At 40.1% G+C, this 21,551-nt stretch overlaps 1 protein-coding gene across 1 annotated transcript in view; it reads right to left on the reverse strand.

Annotated features, from left to right (window-relative positions):
* Positions 1-20,447, reverse strand: part of LACTB2 (lactamase beta 2) — a 33,334-nt gene extending 12,887 nt beyond the window's left edge. Inside the window, exons 1-3 of the mRNA XM_008064589.2 lie at positions 20,234-20,447; positions 12,491-12,654; positions 6,813-6,939 (exon numbers count right to left, since the gene is read on the reverse strand). Of these exons, the coding sequence (XP_008062780.1) occupies positions 6,813-6,939; positions 12,491-12,654; positions 20,234-20,355 (413 nt within the window). The 5' untranslated portion in view covers positions 20,356-20,447. The remainder of the gene's footprint in view (positions 1-6,812; positions 6,940-12,490; positions 12,655-20,233) is intronic.
* Between the last annotated feature and the right edge of the window lie 1,104 nt (positions 20,448-21,551).

Here is a 21,551-nt window from a genome sequence, read left to right on the forward strand (position 1 = left end):
GAAAAATTTCTAGAACTGAGGATGTTTCCAGCCTGAAAACGTCTATCAAGGATTGACAGAGACTCTGTGCTCTGACCAAATCTTAGTCAAGCTCCCCTGAGTTCTTTCTGACGATAGGACTCAGAAGACACTACCCCAAAATATGGCACCTTAGCATAGTGAGAATATTTTAAGCTGAAGCAATTTGAAAAAACCACAAAAGCAGTAAGATCTCTCTGGTTTTCTCTGTACTTCTTCCCTAAGCCAGATCATAAAACCTAAAGAGTTCTCTGACATTTTGCTGAAGCAGGTTATAAGATCCCACACCTAGGTGAAAGAAACATCCCATCGCTGAAGACACAGGGACACAAAGAAGAATCTGAACAAACAGGCCTTGTTAAGTTCTCCTGCAATCCCCTTGTTTATCACCATTAGATCATACACCTTTTTGTCCAATAATACTTCTCCACAACTATCCACTCATTTATCAAACTTAGCATTAAAATACACAGGTTCCTGTTTCTTTAGGTATTCATTTCTGAAGGCTCTAGTGCCACATGAAATTTATTAAATACATATGTATGCTTTTTTTAGCCTGTTTTTATCAAGTTTTATTTTTAGATCCAGCCAGGGACACTAAGAGGGTTGAAGAACACTTTCCTTCCCTATACTAAGTAGATTTGACCTTGAACTTCCCTCTCTGTCATCTTAGAATCCAGTTTGAGCAAGAATTTGTTAAATCAGTTTAGGGAAAATCCCTCACCCTTGGTATCTGACCCCCTCAATGTCTTATCACTCTGGCCTGCCCTCAGCAATAATCCTATCAAGTAGCTTCAGCCAGAAGCCCCCTTATCTACTCCTGACGTTTCCTCTTAGGAACTCTCGATCCACTGACCCCCAACCTGTCCCTTGGTATAAATCCCCACTTGTCTTTGTTGGAGTTGTTTGGAGCATGGTCTCTTACCCCACTGCAATGCCATGTCCTCCCCTTAAATAAAGTCTGCCTTATCTTCTTTAACAAGTATCGTGAATAATTTTCTCTTTAATAGGACTCAGCACCACAAACTCCCACCAAGGCGCATCACTGTGAAATTTCAGGGCATAGTGATCAAGAAGGAAAAAAAAAAAGCCAGGTGACCAAAAAAGTTCATGAGATCATGGGCTTCCGATTTCTTAACTGCAATATTGAAACCAGAAGGAATGAAATCTTACATACAAAACTGAGAAGGAAAGACTTTCAACTTAGAACCTATACCCAGAAAATCTTAAATCAAATTAGATTTTTTAAAAAAGACACTTTTAGACATATAAAGCATAAAAAAATTCACCCTTTCTCAGGAAGATATTGGAGATGCGTTTCCTCCCAAAAAAGGGGGTGCCAAGGTAGTTATGGACTATAGAAAACAGGAAATCCATCACTGGAGAGAGGCAAAGGGAAGCCCCAGGACAGGGTGAAGGGAATTCTGGGATGACGACAGTACTAGGCCTAGAGGATCAAGTCCAGACTAGAGTAAGTTTGAAGTCAGAGGGGCCAGATGTGGTGGTTCATGCCTGTAATTCCAGCACTTTGGGAGGGAGGGAGGGAGAGAGAGAAAGAGAGAGAGAGAGAGAGAGAAATGGTTGCTCAAAAGTGGGAGAAGAAAATGTAATTCTAATTTTTTCATAGTGGGAGTCTATTAAATACCCAAAACTGAAAAATCATGATGTAGCAAACAGTCAAATAGTCCTCTAAGATTTGTTATGGCCTCACCCTGTTGAATTTCCTTCTCCCTAGAGGTAACCACTTTCACCTTTTTAACTAGTTATTTATGTCATTTGCCTGTATGTATATTTCTATACAACAAACCTATTCCATAAAAGGTAATTATGTGTGTCTCTCTTCCTTGATGAGCCTAGTCATGATATCTAAATATATTTTTGAGTCTGGATTTTAGATTCTAGAAGCCATAATAACAAGCAAACCCTTCATTAACAAAATGATATGATTGTGGTAATTTAGAATACAAAACCCGTTTGGGCTGGTCTTGTAGTATGAGGTGAATCTATAAAAAGTAGTACACAGAAACAAGCTTAACTGCAGGACTGCATTACTAATAAGCAACAGTGAGGCACCACTAAAAGATGTGTGATTGTCAGGAGAACTAAAGGCTCAGTATTTTCACAGGATAATTCTACCAACATTTAAAGGTCAGATAATTTCACTATTGTGTACTTAAGCTATCCTGGAACATGCAAAAAGTTATGAAGCACAAAACTGACAATGGTTGTACAAAAATAAAAATATCACTCAACCTCACTAATATTGATATAACACTAACCAAAATATTAGCAAAGATAATCCAAAAACACATTGAAAAAGAACATCATGACCAATAAGATGCAAGTGTTCCAGTAGTCAAAGATCTCTGAAAATAATTATAAAGCTATGAAGAAAACTAATAAACTCATCTCCCTAGACAGTGAAAAGATATCTGACAAAATTAAACTCTTAGATAACATTTAAGAGAACTGAAATGATGATAACTTAGAGAAATTTCTTTTTTGCCAAAAAAGTCAATCAAATCCTTAATATTAAATATTGAAACGGCAAAGTTTTAAAAAAATCCTAAAAATATAATAGATATAAGGTATAAGAACATGAGATACTAGTATAATGGAGTAGTTATTTTTGAAAGGTCAATGCCTGACATTAAGAGCTATTATGCTTTTATGGTTTCCAAGAGTATGCGTCATATATTGCAAACAATTAGTATACTATAATTGCTCCAATGGTGAAGTTTATTTATTTTTTTTGAGTCAGGGTCTCACTGTTGCCCAGGACAGAATGCAGTGGTGCAGTCACAGCTCACCATAGCCTCTACCTCCTGGGTTCAGGAGATTCTTCTACCTCAGTCTTCTGAGTAGCTGGGGCTGCAGGTACATGCCACCACACCTGGCTCATTTTTTGATTTTTTTTGTAGAGTCGAGGCTTTGTTATGTTGCCCAGGTTGCTCTTGAACTCGTGGGCTCAAGCAATCCTTCTACCTCAGCCTCCCAAGGGCTGAGGTTACAAGTGTGAGCCACTGTGCCCGGCCTGAATGGTGAGGTATTAAAAAGCTGTTAGATGTCATCTCTTTTGTTTGGCTGAACCTGCTGCAAGTGGGTAATAAAATTATTCAATGTTATATGAAAATAATTCCAAACCACTATAAAAAGTATCTGTGTGTGGGTATCACATCTTACAGATGTTTGGTAATACATGAACAAACAGAACCCCAATCTTTTTTCTTTCATCTATGAAAACTCATTTGGAGAACCACTCTTTTTCAGAGTGTGCAAACTCTCTTATTTGCTTACAATGCCTCCTTTATTATCCCCCCCTTCAGCCACCCCCTGCCCCAGAACTCAGTCATGCTTTTCTGTGATATTTTCTAGGCTGAAGGCAGTAAGATTTCTTAAATTAGGACATCAGAAATTCCAATTCTACAGTAACCTGGGTGGTTAATGCTTTAATTTCCATAAAACAGTTAAAATTCACTTCACATAGGCAGGAGGAGAAAAGGAAATGACATCAGAGGTGCTTAGCTACAGATGAGAGGAATCGCAGCTGTGGCCTCCCCATTCATCAGGTAGAAGATTTATCTAGTTCTACCACTTCTGTGATAGAGCAGACTTTGTAAAGAAGGCTCTCTTAGAAAATTCAGGACAGTGAACAGAAACTGTCAGATTGACTTTTCTTCAAGAAATTATACTTAGTTCGCTAGAAAATTCCTGAAGGTTACATTCGAATCAAATTCTTACTGAAAAATCTTTCTAGTTTTCTACTTTTTGCCATAAGCTTTCTTGGTGGGATTCATCTCTTTCCCTACCATATTTTGCTGTTTTCTTTTAAAAGTTGGCAAGTAGGCAAGATCAACTGGACAATGAATACTTGAAGACTCAGAAAGATTTTAACCTTTGCTTAGGGAACTTCTGCTGAACAGTGTTCATGACAATATTTAAAACAGTAATTTTATTGACTATTAAAATGGAACTGGAAACTAAGGTCATCAGGAAATTAACTTTTATTCAGGCTTTAGCATGATGAGAATTTATATTTTGAGAAAAGACTGTTTACAAATAGTTATTTTTAAAAACTGTTTACTTTTTTGATTCTTTGTGTTAGTTTCCCCTCAAATTTTAACAGATTCCCATATTTAACTTATCTTAATCAGACTGCAGTAAGACAAAAAATAAACAGAATTTGGAGAATATTGACATCCTTGACATCAATTCACTCCACGAATCCAAGACAGTACTCAACTGAAGGCAAGGTAGTAACAGGAGGCAAGCACAAGCACAAGGAAGGCATTGGGGCATGGGTGCTGCTGTTTCTTCATCTGAGTACTGCTTCATGGCTGGTTCAGTTTGTAAAAATTCATCATATTGTGTACTATGATATGTATACTCTTCTGTTTATATATTATACTTCAACAAAAAGTTTAAAAAAATACAGTCCTGTTCTACCTGGGTAGCAGTTACTATCCAAGGGCTGAATATCCTCAGCCTGCAAAATTAGATATAGATCTAATATCCATGATTGTATAACTGCGATAAACCAGTACTAAGATTCCCCAACCTTTGAGACAGAAGACTCAATGAACCACTTACCATCTCTACCCCTTTCATTAACTTGGTCTAGGCCTCGTGTGCTATGGAAGAAATTCAGTATTATCAAGAATACTTTTTGGGATCGTAATGTAATGTTTTTTCCTTTGGTGTCATGAGTAAATTATATGAGATGCTATTACATTTTCCACAAGAGCATTTTAAGAAAACTGTTGAGAAACTAGTTGGTTTCTAAATTACACTTTGCAAATCACTGGCATAGTGAAAAAAAGGGGTGCTGGTTTGAAAGAAGACATGGACACCCATTACTTCATTCTATCTTTCTAATTCATTAGAGATATTCCTATCTTGCCTCTTTAGAGATATTTCCTACATGTAGGGTAAATATTCAGTGTTTTCTATGTGCCAGGGACTGAGGATAAGATGAAGCTGGTCTCTGCCTGTATCAAAGAATACCTAGCTAATTATCAAACCCACCTCCTCTTTTTCCCAGGTACACAGTTAAACTCTATTTCCCAGCCTTCCTACAGTTAGGGGAGGCATATGACTGAATTTACAGCTAGTGCAACAGAAGGCTTGGTCCATAAAAACCTCGCATGCCCTTTTTACCTGCTGGATTGACTGAGGTGAGCATGGCAACGCTGAAATGCAAGTGTAGAGGAGAGTGAAATCACAAGCTAGAAGGAGTCTCAGTCATTACTTGTGGAGGGCCAATGGCTAATCGTGACTAAGAAATAAACTCATTTCATGTTTCATGTTATACATTTCTGAGTTGGTTTGCTATGGCAACTGGCATTTATTAATACTGTCAACTTAAGGAACTGATTACCTTTTAAGGAGATACCTACCAACACACACAAAAACCACAATACAATTTCGTAAGTGCCACAACAAAATAATAAAACTTATATAAAAGTTGGAGGAGGGAGCAGTTAATCCTGTCCAGAAAGGGTTCTTGAAGTAAGAAACATGTGAGCTGGACTTTGGAGAATCAATAGGTAAGAATTTATCAGGACACCAAGTAGGGGGCAAGGGGCAATGCCTAGTATTGAGGAAGAAATAAAGGCACGAACACACATAATGTGCCTAGGAGTATTTGCATATGGAAAGTGTTTTTGTGAGGGGAGTTGTGGGAACTAAGTTATTCAATGTTGTATGAAAATAACTCCAATCCACTATAGTGAAAGTCATTAAAGATTTCAAGTGACACAGCATAGGAAGGGTTGACTGGGAAGAGGAGAGAGCCGGAGACAGGCAGATTAAGCAGGAAGTCGTGGTAGCAAACATGAAGAGGAAGGGACAGCACTGACAAATGTTTCTGATGTAAAAACCAACCTGACAAGATGTGGTGGGCAGGGGGTGGAGGGGTGGGAAAGGTGAGGAGCAGTTAAAAGTAATCCTGAAGCTTCTATCTTAGAAGAAGGAGTAAAGTCTTAAGTACTGAGGAAAGTAGATGATCTGAGATTAGAAAACAAATAGATTGTGGGGGAGAGAGGAGACCCATAATTAATTCAGTTTTAAAATTACTGTTTTTGAAACACTTTTTTGGATCCATCAGGTCATGGGGGATTATGAGAATGGCCTAAAACATATTTAATTTAGCTGTAGATCATCTTTTGGAAGTGAGAACATGGGAAAGCCCCGAAATGAATTGTTAGGTAGATCTCTAAACCACCTTAGGAGGAAATACGAATTTTTTTTTCAAGTAAATTTTACTTATTAAAAAAATGGGGCTGGGCACATTGGAGGCCAAGGCGAGAGGATTGCCTGAGCCCAGGGGGCGGGACCAGCCTGGGCAACTTGGTGAGACCTCGTCTCTACAGTAAATCACAAAAATTAGCCGGGTGTAGTGGTGTGCGTCTCTAGTTCCAGCTACTTGGAAGGCTGAGGTGGAAGGATCGCTTAAGCACAGCAGGTCGAGGCTGCAGGTGTCATGAGCATGCCACTGCACTCCAGCCTGGGTGACAGAGTGAGACTCCAGTTCAGAAAAAAAAAAAAAAAAAGGTAATCATATGATTCAAGCAAACAATTTAAAAAAAGTATATGGAATGAAAGTCTTTCTTTTCCCATTTCTCAAGCAACCTATTTTCTCCACCCCCCAGTAGGCAGTATTATGATTCCTTCTGTATCCTTCCTGATATATTCTTCACACATGCAAGCAAACATGCATAAACCTGTCTCCCCCCCTTTTATAATACATATACATAGACCCCTTGCACTCCCTGGGTAAGAGACATTTTACTTACTTTAGAGTAGCTCCCTCAGTCTTAATCACATCTCCATCTTTCAGATAAACATATTGTTGCTCTCCATTTTCTATAATTTCTTCTCTCTGAGGATTCCGTGGTAGTTTTTTAATGCAGTAGGTAGTGTCTATTCACAAAGCATATTAAGTCACTTTAAATGGTAATTCAGCCTTTTAAGAGATCAACTTTCATAGAGCTAACACTTGTGAATGACTGCATAAAATATTAACGCAAAGAGACAATAGATAATGGGATGAATTACAGCAGCTTATCTCTGGGATGTAACTATTTCATACATCTCAACAAAAGAGCTCTTTATTCTCTCATGCCCTTCTAGCTCTACATAAAAGTCTGTTTTTCCAGCCGCTCCCAGTTTATACAAAAATTTCAGAGTAGTTCTTCATAAACTCAGTCAGCTTTGACATCCTGACAGGTGTCAGAGGCAGTAATACAGAACCTGGGAAATTTTCCCTATCTAGCTGCTTAACATATAGTAGAGAAGTCACAGAAGTCGTTAAAAATAAGAGGATGACAGTATAAGGTCCTTGCTGTTAGTGCTGAAAGGGAGCCTCAAACCTGGGGCTAAGATATTAAACTTTTAAAATTTAAAGTTTAACCCAGAGTACCTCTCACTGCCACAAAGAAAGTCAGTTAATTAACCAATCAACAGCTGAGTGTCAATCATCTAACCAGCATACTATGCATGTGAATACAAGCAGTGTGAGTTAAAGTACTTAAAAGCTGTCATAGTCGGGAAAGTAAAACTTACAAACAGGATACAAAGAACTAGTCAGTATCATTGAATGCATACTAAATGGGCAATTCACCTAATAAAAGCAACACAGGTTCAGAGAAAGGAGAAACAGGAAAGGATTCATAAACATGACAGAACTTGAGGTGTGACTTACACGATAAGCAGAATGGGTGAGTATACAGAGAAGGACTTGTAGGTAAGGGGAACGGTATCAGTAAAGGCATGGAAATGAGAATGAGCATGGTGTATGTGCGACAACATAATGCTACCAGCTTGGCTGATGCAAACAAAATACTGGCTGGGAAGAGTGGAGTAAAGTTGGATAGGTAAGATGAACTTGGAGCAGGGAGGGCCCAAAACTGCCTTTCACAAAAGAGAAGAATTTAAACTTTACCATACGTGACCTCTGCACTCTCAGTAAGAGAATGAAATAGTGTTAACAGGCCGATCAGTATGGTGGCTGTGGGTGGGGAGAATTCAGAGGGGGAGATCAGAGAGACCAGGAAGGGATGACAGCAGTAACCCAGCCAGAGAGGAGTATATATTAGGGTTTGGGTGGTAGCACTGGAAATAGAGACAAAGACATCTGGAAGAAAAATTGACAAGGTATACAAATCTGGCTAGCATGGAGGATAAAGGAGATAGAAACACTGAAACAAAGATAAAATAAAACAAACAGCAGCAAACAGCATCTTCCCTCTGCAATCTCTAGCTCCATTATTCTGTATCTTAGGGCCAAAGCAAAACAATTATGTGCTTTTGTGAGAACTGACATTATGGACCAAGACTGCAACAATGAGGTTTTTTTTTGTTTGTTTGCATCTGTCTTTAATCTGCATAATTTTATCTTTCAGTAAAGAAGTAGAGACACTACATTTCTAGTTATGAGACCTTTGGTAGATGATCTTTCCAAAAAAATCCACAACTAACTCAAAATTACACAATAAATGTCACATTATAACTTTCTATCAGTTTCCAAAATTATGTACAAATACAAATAAAAACACATATCCTCTTCACAACAGCCATCTATAGGCAGGATGGAGAATGGTCTGCTGAAACCAATAACAATAATTACTCTTAATAACAGCATTATTGAGATATAATCCACATACTATAAAATCCACCCTTAAAAAGGACACAACTGTTTTTTGGTATATTCAAAGAATTGCATAACTATCAACCCTATCTAATTTTTAAAGTCCCCAAAAGAAACCCATACTTAATGATAGTCACTCCCTATTCTTTCTTTCCTTCCTTCCTTCCAGTAATCACTTTACTTTCTGTCTCTATCATACAATTATTTTAACAGGAACAGATGCTCAGTCATTTGTTAAGGTTTGAATAATGGATTACAACATCATTGGTAATGTTATATAATGATACAAACATGTGATATTGTTTATGTATAATAATTTCTAATGAAAACATTATAATTGAATAGCACAGAAGCAAACATTTGACTCCTAGGCCTCAGATTTAAAATACGAGATAAAGATCCAACCACAGTTGCAAAATAATTTTTAATTATCAGATAACAAAATGTATTTTATAAGATCTAACTAAAAGCAAACTATAACAAAACAGTTGAGCAGCCTGGGACTATACAGTTCTTACATCAAGTACAATTCTGGCTCCCCTAAGCCACTAGGAGTTCCCAAATTATACTCATCATTTAAAAACTTTGTAAGAATGCTGCTTTGAAGTTATTGTATCTTCTCATAGAAATCTTTTGTTGTTGTTGTTGTTGGAGTCTCACTCTGTTGCCCAGGCTGGAGTGCAGTGGCACGCTCATGGTCACCCCAGAGTCGACCTGCTGGGCTCTGGTAACCCTTCTATCTCATTCTTCTAAGCAGCCGGAACTACAGGTATGCACTACCATGCCCAGCTAATTTTTGATTTATTATAGAGATGAGGTCTCGCCAAGTTGCCCGGGCTGGTCTCGAACCCTCGGGCTTAGGCAATCCACTCGCCTCGGCCTCCCAAGGTGCTAGGATTACAGGCTGAGCCACCGTGCCCAGCCTCCTCATAGAAATCTTACAAAATGGCATTTACATTTTTGGCTTGGTCTATAAAAATATAGGATAGCAATGTAAAGTAGTTGAAAAGTTTCTACCATACCAATAATTAAAACAGTAAAACAGTATGGACCAACAATAGTAAAACAAAATGGAATAAAGAATGCTAATGATTTAAGGATTTAAAGAATGAAGAAATAACATGGAACTTCTGGAGAGAGTTGATTCTAGAAGGTACCTCTGTACAATTTCAATGCTGCAGTTTGTCTAGCTTTTAATAAAGTCCAGAATGAAAGACAAGCCACTTCTCAAAGTGTTAAAAATGTATTTATTTATTTATTGAGTTGGAGTTTCACTCTGTTGCCCAGGTTGGAGTGCAGTGGCACAGTCACGGCCACCGCAGTCTCGACCTGCTGGGCTCAGGGGATCCTTCCACCTCCAAGTAGCTGGAACTACAGGCACACACCACCATACCGGTTAATATTTTGATTTATTGTAGAGATGAGGTCTCAGCAAGTTGCCCAGGCTGGTCTTGAACCTGTGAGCTCATGCAGTTCTCTCGCCTCAGCCTCCCAAAGTGCTAGGATGGGCCACTGCACCTGGCTAGTGTTAAAATTTTAATGGCTATAAAAAGCAGTGCCAAATTTCTCCTTGATTTTCTTTAAATCAATTAAATAGGTAGTCTACTATACAAATATTTATAATTTTGTATGGAACCCAAAACTAATTTAATTTCTAATTTAAAGAAAGTGATTCAGATGCCCATTAACAGGTGAATGTATAAACAAATTGCGGCAAAATCATACAATGGGCTACTTTTGGCAATAAAAAGGAATAAAACTAAGAGAACATGAAACGTGGGTGAATCTCAAAAACATGACTCTGTGTGAAAGCAGTCACATACAGAGAGTGACTCTGTGTCTTTCCATTATGTGAAATTCTAGAGCAGGCAAAAATAATGTATCATGAAAGAAAGCAGATCAGTGGTTGATGTGGGGGGACATAACTACAGAGGGGCACGAGGGGACCTTTTTAGGGGGTAAAGTATCCCATATCTTGGCTGGAGTGATCACGTAGGCATTTACATTTGTTAAAACTCACCAAGCTGCACACTTAAAATGAGCATATCTTATGTATGTAAATTAAAGCTCAATAAAGTTGATTTATGAAGCAAAAAAGTGGGCCATAAATATTTTCATTTTTCAACTTTATCCTCTTGCTAAAATAGAGTTGACTAAGGTGACAAAGTCAATTAAGAAATCTCAGAATAGTTTTTTTTTTGAGTTGGAGTCTCACTCCATCACCCAGGCTGGAGCGTAGTGGTTAAGTACATTCAAGGCCACCTGCTAGGCTCCAGTGATCCTTCCGCCTCAGCCTTCCAAGTAACTGGAACTACAGGCACATGCTACCACACCCAGCTAGTTATTTGATTTATTGTAGAGATGAGGTTTCACCAAGTTGCCCAGGCTATTCTTGAACCCATGGGCTCAGGCAATCCTCTCACTTTGGCCTCCCAAAGTGCTGGGATTTCAGGCTTGAGCCACCGTGCCTGGCCTGGAATAGTTTTTAATAATTTTTATTTATTTTTATTTTTTGAGTTGGGGGTCTCACTATGTTGCCCAGGCTGGTTTTGAATACTTGGCCTCAAGCAATCCCCCCACCTTGGCCTCCCAAAGTTCTGGAATTATAGGCGTGTACCACCAAGCATGGCCTAGAATAGTTTCTTAATTAAAATTTAGCGGGTAGATAGATGAGAAGGGAAAGTGAGGAAAAGTCAGACAGAGATCATGAGTTTTGAGGCACACAGTCCCTTTAGATTAGAAGAAAGGAGGTAAGAGGGTAAGAAAGTTAGGTTGGAAAGTTTTTTATAACTGGTAGCCTGGTGATATTGAGTGTGGTAGCGGACACTATCTTGGTGTTCCAATTGTAGTCCAGGTTAAAAAATCAGATCCTTACAAATACTTAAAAATATTAGTGGAAAGCATATACACAGGCTTTTGTGCATAAATGTCGCTGACCTTCTTGCTGTGCCTTGAACTTGTCAACCACACTCCCATTCCAGCATCTATGCTTCTGAAAGCCTCCCTGCCTGGCAGGCCTTCTACCCAGGAGCTCCTTCCTTCTCCCTGTCCACCTTAGATACAAGAGCCCCTGCCTCCTCCACTTTACTTTCCCCTTTCTCTTCTCGTAGCTTTGTTTTTCTTCACAGCACCCATCAACAACTGATCTATCATGTACTTACCATTTACCTTCCCTAATAGAATGAAAGCTCCAGGAAAAGAATCTATTTTGTTTACGGCTATATCCCTTGTGCCAAGAACAGTGCCTGACATATAGTAGTCACTTGACTACTTGTTAAATGAATGAATAAGTGAATCAGGTCCATGGTGGTGGGATGAAGGAATGGAAGAGAGATGGTAAAATGTTAGTAATGAAGTGGTTTCAAGGACACTGCATTTTCAATACAATATTTTGCCTGAATCTCAGTACATCTTAGTAATTGCCTGAAAGTTATGGAAGGGCTGAGATCATCTGTTTAGAATGTGGACAATAATAGCACCTACTTCATATCATCCACTAAAGTGTTTATTTAGCGCAGTGCCTGGTACAGAGTAGAGGCTCAACAATTGAAAGTGTTAAATCTGAGGTAGTAATTGTCATGTAGACTAAATTAAAACTGACAGAGAAAAGGGAAAAAAAAGATTTGAAACAGAAAACAGGAATTTTCCTTTCCCCCTTTGTAAAAATTAAGGACAGTATTCAATAGTCACGTCAATTTCTAAAAGCACCATTTAAATATAAGGTATTTAGTGAAAGGTTTATAGACTATTTTAGCTCTGTAACCAAAATAAATTATTCTCTAAACGTGGCTTTCCTCAATGAGCTAATGAATGGTTTCTGTTTACCATTATTGATGCTTTTACAAATATCTCCTATGCCTCCAGAATGATCCTGGTGCCAGTGAGTCACTATGATTTCCTGGATTGCTGTGTTAAATTCAGTTAGAGCCTGCTTTAAACAGCTGATATATTCTGGAATTGCTGGCTCTCCAGTATCAATGAGGACTCTCCTGAAAATTAAATGAAAGATAGTCATACAACTGAAACAGAGTTAATATTAGCATATTTCTCACACAGATAAATTAAATAAAAGAAAATTCATTATTGTTTCCAACATTTTCTGAACTAGCTATATGTCACTTCAGCTTAACTATAGTAATCTCACCATAAGAACATTTTTTTGGAAAAAATTATGTCTTAACAAGGAATACTAGCAGTAATCTTGAATACTTATATAGCAATTAAAATAAACATGGCACTGTTCCAAGGACTGCGCATTTTTAACAATTGTATTTCTCATAAAAACTGTTTAAGGTAGATATTTCATTGTTATACTCAGAAATTAGGTAACCTGTCCAAGGTTGCTCTGTAAACAAATGGCAGAAGCAGCTTTCACGTCCAGGTATCTTGGTGCCAGAATATGTGCTCTTACCTACTCTGTCTTCGAGATCTCATATCTCAATATATCTCAAATGTTTCATAGGTATGAAAGAATTTGGTTCAATGGTATCCCTAAAGAAATCTAGTTTTTGGGAATAGATATGTAACTTACCACTGAAGTTTTACACTGGCACCCTTGCACATGAAAATCAAGGCTATAGGGAAACACAGGGGAAATGCCTGAGCTATTTTCTTTCTTTAGACAACCTTATCAGCTATATATTTTTTGCTTGTGGTTTTGAATCTTCCTTATACTTTGTCCTTCTTCATTGCTTTATGGGATGGACTTTCTCTATGAAGTTTTTCTGAACTAAAGACATTATGGTGACATTTTCCTCAAGAACCAATTCACAAACTTGTTTTATTTATTTAAGCTTTTATTTTATTATAGAGATGTGGGGTATAAGTAAGGGTTAACTACACAAGTAGGCTGCTTGCAGGCCAAGTCTGGGCCTCCAACCGGCCCTCGCTTTCCCTGGTTTAGGACCAGGTACCCTTACAAGCTTAATTCGTCCTATTCCACAGTAACACCTCATTAATTCAGGCTGAATGAGTGAAGATTAGTCTTGATAAAAAGTCAGAGTCATTCATTCATTCATCAGTAACTGTTTATGAATTATCTACTATGCAACATGCCTTTATTTTTTGCAGCAAGCACGACACAAAAACCCTAACATTCTAGTGTTGGGTGGGAAGGGGGAACTGTGAATGATGAAAAGTAACAGTAGAAAGCATTTTGCAGAGCACTAAAATTGGGTACATATGATAGTAAGTAACTGAATGGCTCATTATATTGGATTTTTTTCCCCCCAACCCTACTTCCAGAGAGCTATAGCCAATAAAAACAAACTGGGCTTCCACAGGGGGGAGGGCAATGGCCTTATGGCCCGATGGCCTCTATCTACCCCTAAATTCCATAGAACAGCGATCTACTCCAGCACCATGTTGAACTGTCCATTCTGGAGACAGTGGTCCAAAGGAGCATTCATTATAGGGTCCTAATGACAGTGGAACAGTAAGGAACAGAGGGCTTAAAGAACATTTAGAAGGCACAATCAAAAGGGGTTTTTTTTTTTTTAAACAATTGGATTTGGAAGGGAAAGCATTGATGATTCTGAGGTTTCCAGGCAGGATGACAAATGTGCCATTAACTGAGATGGTAAACACTGGAGGCAGCAAATTTGAGATGTTTGATTTGGGTCACAATGAATTTTGATGGCATTCCTAACCCTCTTCCTTAATTTTTCTCCATAGCTATTATTACCATGAAACATAACATAAATTTATATGTTTATTTATTTATTACCTATCTTCACACCCCCTACTACCTATGAATTTGAAACCCGTGAGGGCACGAACCTTGTCTTGTTTGGTTCAAGGAGCTTACTTCCACATCTACAATACATTGTGCCATGCTTGGCACTGTATACACTCAGTCACACCAAATTAAAAATACATAAAACTATATAAAATTGTGATACTTCCAATAATACTCTCTAGCCCACTATCTTAATTGTAGTTACTTATTACAAATTCTTGCCCTCCCTTAATTAGTGTTACTCAGACTATTTGGGGTTTTCTGGAAAAGAATCCTTCCATGCTTCAGATCATGACTTCTCAAATGCTTCAAACCATTAAGAACCCCACCCCCATTTTATCTTGAGTTGGAGACTCACTCTGTTGCCCAGACTGGAGTGCAGTGGCCGCTCCCGGCCACCGCAGCCTCGACCTGCTGGGCTCCGGCGATCCTGCCGCCTCAGCCTCCCAGGTGGCTGGAACAACAGGCACATGCCACTATGCCTGGCTAAATTTTTTGGTTTACTGCAGAGATGAGATCTCATCATGTTGCTCATGCTGGTCTTGAACTCCTGGGATCAAGTAAGTAATCCTCTCACCTAGACCTCTCAAAATGCTGGGATTAAAGGTGTGAACCACCGGCTAACTTTTTGACATTTTGCATAGATAAGGTTTCATTATGTTGCCTAGGTTGGTTTTGAACTCTTGGGCTCAAGCATCCTCTCACCTCAGCCTCCCAAAGTGATGGGATTACAGGTATTAGTTTGCCTGGCCAGACTCCTGTATTTTTAATAAAAGACCAGATATCATTCTGATTAAAAGTCATGACAAAATTAACAGGGTTTATATGCAGATTTGATAAAATCTAGTAGCAAAAAGATCTTTTAAAATGTCTGTTCCGTTATTTGAGGTGAAAATGTGAGTGATCAGAGGCCTCTGGCACTAGAGAACATGGTTTCTGGACCTCCATTTTTAGGTCTCCTAACGGTCCTGTCTTGGTCTAACAAAATTGATATTAGCACAGGAAGGACCCTCAAAGCAAGGAAAACAGAACTTTCACAAGTCTTGAAATAAACACAATTTATTCAGAACAAAGGAGGGGTGTCTAAATGCTATAAAACCTAAAAAATGAGCTGGGCATGGCGGTGCGCACCTGTAGTTCCAGTTACTCTGGAGGTGGAGACAAGAGGATATCTGGAGCCTAGAAGTTTGAAGTTGCAGTGAGCTATGATCTGGCCACTACATTCCAGCAGAGCAAGACTGCTTAAAAAAAATTCTAGAAGGATTGCCTGAGTCCAGCAGGTTGATGCTGGGGTAGCCGTGAGCATACCACTGCACTCTAGCCTGGGCAATGGAGTGAGACTCCAAGTAGGAAAAAAAAATCTAAAAAGTATGTTTGTAGCCGGGCTCGGTGGCTCAGCCTGTAATCCCGCGCCTTTGGGAGGCTGAGGTGAGTGGATTGCCTGAGCCCGCGGGTGCGAGACCCGCCTGGGCAGCGAGACCTCATCTCTACAATAAATCAAAAAATCAGCCGGGCGTGGTAGCACATGCCTGTAATTCTGACTACTCGGAAGGCTGAGGTGGAAGGATCGCCGGAGCCCAGCAGGTCGAGGCTGCGATGGCCGGGACCGGCCACTGCACTCCAGTCTGGGCGACAGAGTGAGACTCCAACTCAAAAAAAAAGAAGTTTGTGCATGTTTATTGCAGCACTATTCACAATAGCAAAAACATAGAACCAACCGTACTGCTCATCAAAAGTGAACTGGATTAAAAAAAACATGGTACATATACAGATGAAATACTCTGCAGCTACAAAGAAAGACAAAATTTTGGATTCTCAGCAACTTGAATGGATTTAGAGTCTATCATACTCAATGATCTAGCACAGAAACAAAGAACTGAATACCACATGTTCTCACTCATAAGTGGGTCCTGAACATTTATTACAATACTACAAGAGAGGAATCGGCAGGAGAAGGACACTGCCGGGGGAGGGGGGAGGGGAGGGGAGGGGAGGGCGGAGGGCCCAAACATCACCTATATGGAAAGAAAACTAGTCTTCAGAAAGGCTAAGTGATTTGCTCCAAGTCATATAACCAGCAAGAGGCAGCGCTAGGAAGCACCAGATGTTCAGACATAAGTGCAATGACTTCTCCATTGAAAACATTGCCTTTCTGGTGGAAGGGGGTTGCTTAGGTAAGCGCCTAGAATCATTCTTTATGTAGCATAAATAAGACTTTAGCTATAAGTTAGAAAAAAAATTCTCAGTTTTCTCCTTAACAAAGTTATTCTATCAATAACATCTGTGAATAGTTATTGTAGATGATTATATAGTATCATCTCTGCGTGAGCCATTTATTTGATTTTGTTCTTCATTTCCACGATAATATCCCTATCTCAGGAAATCCTTCTGTAAATACAAGTTATGCAAATAAAGGGCTCAAGAGAAGAGTGCAAATTAATCAGTACAAGTCTATGATGGACTTATTCACTAGTGCACAGTGCTTGGCACATATAGGCACACAATAACAATTTGCTACAAGAATGGAGAAACAATTCTTTAGTTGATGGAAAAATAGTGGAATCAAATACCTCTCCATAGGAATTTTATATCAATATTAAGACAGCAATTAACTGGTCTTTATTTCTTGTTACTCTTACAAAATCATTCGATATTTTTTGAGTACCTACTATGAACTCAGGGTTGTCTAGTTGTTATGAGGAAAGCAGAAGTGATCAAATCAGAGCTAACATATGTTTTCCATATGCTAGAACTTTAATGTTTTTGATATATGCTTTCTCATTTAAATTTCATTGAATCCTTGTAACATCCCTATGAAGTAGGTACAATACAACCCCACTGTATAGGTAAGGAATCTGAAGCATGGAAAGAGAACTGTCTTGTCCAAAGAAATATGGCCAGTAAGTAGAGCCAGGATTCTAATCTAGGTAACCAGAGTTCATAGTTTTAACTCTACTAGACTGCCTTTTCCTATTATAACATGCACTATCTACCTTCAAGGTATATACAATTTTGATAGAAAAGGTTAAAATTGCAGTTTTATAGGTTCCTGAGTAGGAGAGGAAAGTAAAAATACTTTGGACAAACTGGCTGTTATTTGTTGGTTCAAATGCTTATTGAATATCTCTGTACTGAGTAAGCATCACAGTTAGGTCTTATAATGCTTTGGTGAAGTTCGTTCGGCATCCATGGGCTGATCAGATAAAGAAAGATGACCAGGTAAAACTGCAATTATCTAGCAATCCCAGAATCATAATAGTGAAAATTAAGAGTAAACACAGAATATTCATTCTTTCAGCAAATATTTACTGTATTACTTGTGTGGTATGCAAAGCTCTGTGCTAGGTGCTGGGGATATAGTAATGAATATGCCTTCGTTGAACTTATGTGCTGGTGGGTCATGAAGGTGTGGAAAGGCATTTAAGCTCCTTGCACACATGAAAAATCATTTTATTATTGCTGAGATAACGGCCATGAAAAATATGGAGTGCCAAGACCACATATAACACGGGTCAGGGGTCAGGGAAGACTGCCATGAGGAAATGATACTTCAACTGCGCTCTAAAGGATAAGTGAGGTTAGCTGTGTAAGAAGGGAGGAATGAGTGGACACAGAGAGGAAAGCATGTATAAAAGCTTGAGGCAGAAATGATACAACTCATCCCAGTCATAAGGCCAGCACGGTTGGAATGGGAGAGAGGTTTGAGCAGAGGCTAATGAGGTAGATGGAGGTTAGAAAATACAGGCTTTCTAATTTTTTTTTTTTTTTGAGTCAGTCTTATTCTGTCATCCAGACTGGAGTGCCAGTGGCATGATCACAGCTCGCCATAACCTTGACCTCCTGGATTCAGGCGATCCTTCTGCCTCAGCCTCCCGGGTAGCTAGGACTACAGGTACATACCCCCATGCCTGGCTAATTTTTAAATTTTTTTTTTTTTTGAGATAAGGTCTTGCTATCTTGTCTAGGTTGGTCTCAAATTCCTGGGCTCAAGTATTCCTCTTGCCCTGGCCTTCCAAAGTGCTAGGATTACAGGCATGAATCATTGTACCTGGTCCCCAATTTCATTTTTAAAAATTACTCTGACTACTTGGAGGAACTTGAAGAGAGACATAAGCAGATGCGGAAAAATCAGTTAGGAGGCTATTATAGAAGCCTAAGTAAGAATTGTATTGGCTTGGACTCGGTGACAGTAGGGGATATGAAGAGATCTTCATGTTTTAGATATGTGATAGGAAGAAATGCCAAGCAGAGTATTTAGGTATTTCCTTTGATCAACTGTGGGGATGGGTTTGTTTACAAGATATAGATGACTGGAGGAGAACCTGGTTTAATTTCCTGGGAAAGCCCATGAGTTCGGCTTGGGAAACAATCAAGTTTCAAATGGGAGGCCATGAATCTGATTCTCCCTCAGTCAGCTTCAGATCCTTTAAGTCTCTTTTAGCACAAACATTTTGCTATGCTGAGTGTGATTTTAGTGTTTAAAGATATAGTATATATTTTTCATACAACATGGCCCCTAAATGCAAGCCAACTTCTTCATCTGGTTTTCAAACAGAATCAGCCATCTGTTTCAACGCTGGAAGAAAAGCAGGTTGTGCTGAACTTAACGGAGACAAGTACACTGATCTCTAACATGGTGTTCTCCTAAGAGACTTTCTAGGGAAATTAGGACTCCATGCATTTTTCAACTGAATCATGACTTTGGAACTAGTTTAAGATGACGCACTGAAGAGAGAATGCCTATGAACTTAATTTACTTGGTTGAAGGAGTTCCAGCCAAGACAGACTGTACCCTAGATATCTGGGATATTTTCTGCTTCATTCTCTCTTCTCCTACATTCTGAAGGCAGCCTAAAGCTCTTGTACTTACCTGACCCTGCCTGGTTTACTCTAGACTTAACCTTTCACCAGTGTGAATTGCAGTATTTCCGTTCCCTCCTGTTCTGCTGCTTCTAATATTCTTACCGAAAAAACATGAATATGGTACATACTTCCAATAAAAACTCAATGACTTATGCTTATTGTTTTTACATTCTACCCTCAAGAGGAACTATATCTCATTTTGATTTTGCATTATCTAGGTTACCTAATAAAAACTACAGAAGTTGCTCAATGACTTAAGACATACTGCACAGTAAACCAAACCTCCCATTTCTGGTTAACCCTCCGCAAACAGAATGCAGCTCAACAAGAGGAGAAGTATCTTCTTAGAGATACACAGACTTTACTCGGTCTGCAAAATAACCCAAACAAAGTCACACACAATTGTAACAAGAAGTAACATTAGTTACTGTCAGATCTTCGTTGCCACAGGCTGGGAGGTGGGGTGGAGGAGGGCTCTTTCCGGTTTTACAGGCTCTAGCAATTTGGAAGCCAAGAAAATCCTGCCCTCTGCTGCCGAGTGAAGGAAACGGCCTCAGCACAATTCATCGCTTTAGGGAAGGGAAGTTACATTCCGGGCAAAACACCAGAAAAAGTCAAGTGAGCAAAGTAAACGCTTTCTTGCATTCCTAATTCTCAGAGATCCTAATCTTCTCAACAGTTTAAACATGCTCGTCGTGGCATTCAAACATCGAGAAAAGTAAAGTGGATTTCAATCAATATTTTTTTTCCCTTTCCATTTTTTCCCCTCTTCTATTAGGGCGTTACCTCCGGGGTGGGCATAATTTAGCTGAACTTCGGGATTAGAGCGTCAGCATACGGTCCTGAGCGGGGCTGCCCGGCCCGGGGCAGAACGCCGCGAACCCAGCTCCCAGGACTCAGCTGCGGCCACGGCTCCGCGGGTCTCCCGGGCGGGTGTTCATGTTGTGGGGGAGGGGAGGGACGTTTACCTGGAGCCGGTCCCCACTAGGTAGGTGTTGGTGCCCTGAAGGGTCATGGGACCCGGGTTACAGCCCAACACACGCACCACTCGACTGGACAACCGCTCGATGCGCTGCAGAGTGGCAGCCATCTCCGTCTTGTCACCCTGCGGGCGCGTTGCGTACCGACTACTCGAGCGCAACTAGCAAGCAGGTCGCAGAGGCCCGAGCCCCGGTCACGTGACGCAGAGCGAGCCGGGAACGACGGGATCGGCCGCTGGGCCAGGGGCGGGATTTACGTCACGTGGTACAGCTACCCGGGGCGGGGCCAGAGGTCACGTGACTCCGCTCCTGGCTCAGGCAGCGGCAGCAAGGCTCGTGCGTGGTGTGAGGCAGAGTGAGGCCAGGCCGGAGACCGGCGAGGCTCTTTGCCGGAGCCTCGCGCTTTATTGGGTTTGTGTCCCTGCAGGCGAGTGCATCCTGGCCAAAAGACTTTTAAACCTGGAAGTCTTGTGATGGAGCAATGGGCAGGCGGTTTTGAGGTTAGTTTAGCACTAAATCGCAGGAAGGATTGCCCGCCAGTTTTTAGGCAATGGTGAGGGCTGGGGGTGGGGGGAGAGGAAAGAGCCTGTTTATCTTTTATAATAAATAGTGGTGACTGGTGTTTACTTAGTACTCACTGCTATGCTAAGTGCTTTCTACAAGCATCTCATTTAAGCCTCAAAACAGCATTAGGAGGCAGACACTATTTGCGTCTCCATTTTACAAATCAAACATGGAGGTTGGGAGACAGCTCGGCTGACATCTGGAGCCTTCTTCCTACTTGTCTTGCTCCAGCACTGGAACCACTTGGGGAGATTCAAGGCGCTAGCCTCTGTCTCCCAGTGCTACAACTTGCCCGGTAAATAGGTGGCCTTGAGTTTTATGCCCAAAGTGGACAGGACTTATTTTCCCTGTCAAGAAATTACCTGTTCTCATCAGCAGGGTATTAACTACTACTTTTTCCTTAAAAAGTAAAGCTATAAGTTACCCAAAAGACAAATCCACAGATCCTGTAATTAGTTCCATTGAGTTATGAAAATTGTATGTACAAGCACCAGGCCCATCACTGTGTGCTTGCATCCAGTTGTGATGAGCCTATGCACATCAAGTTGGTGAATGTTGGGAGCCAGCCGTGGAGGCCTGCCTGAGCGTTAGGGATCCAGGCAGGCTGGTTTCAAGACTGAAGGCCCATTCCCTCCTCCTTTCCTTGTTGTTTGCATTACCCACTAGTAGGGATTTTAACGATCTAACCATGAGTTCTGAGAATATGACAGGCATGGCTGACTCTAGGGATCCTTTGTTCCCG

This window comes from Carlito syrichta, unplaced genomic scaffold (genome assembly GCF_000164805.1).
Source record: "Carlito syrichta isolate Samal-C Ts95f unplaced genomic scaffold, Tarsius_syrichta-2.0.1 Scaffold307738, whole genome shotgun sequence".
Classification (NCBI taxonomy): Eukaryota; Metazoa; Chordata; class Mammalia; order Primates; family Tarsiidae; genus Carlito; species Carlito syrichta.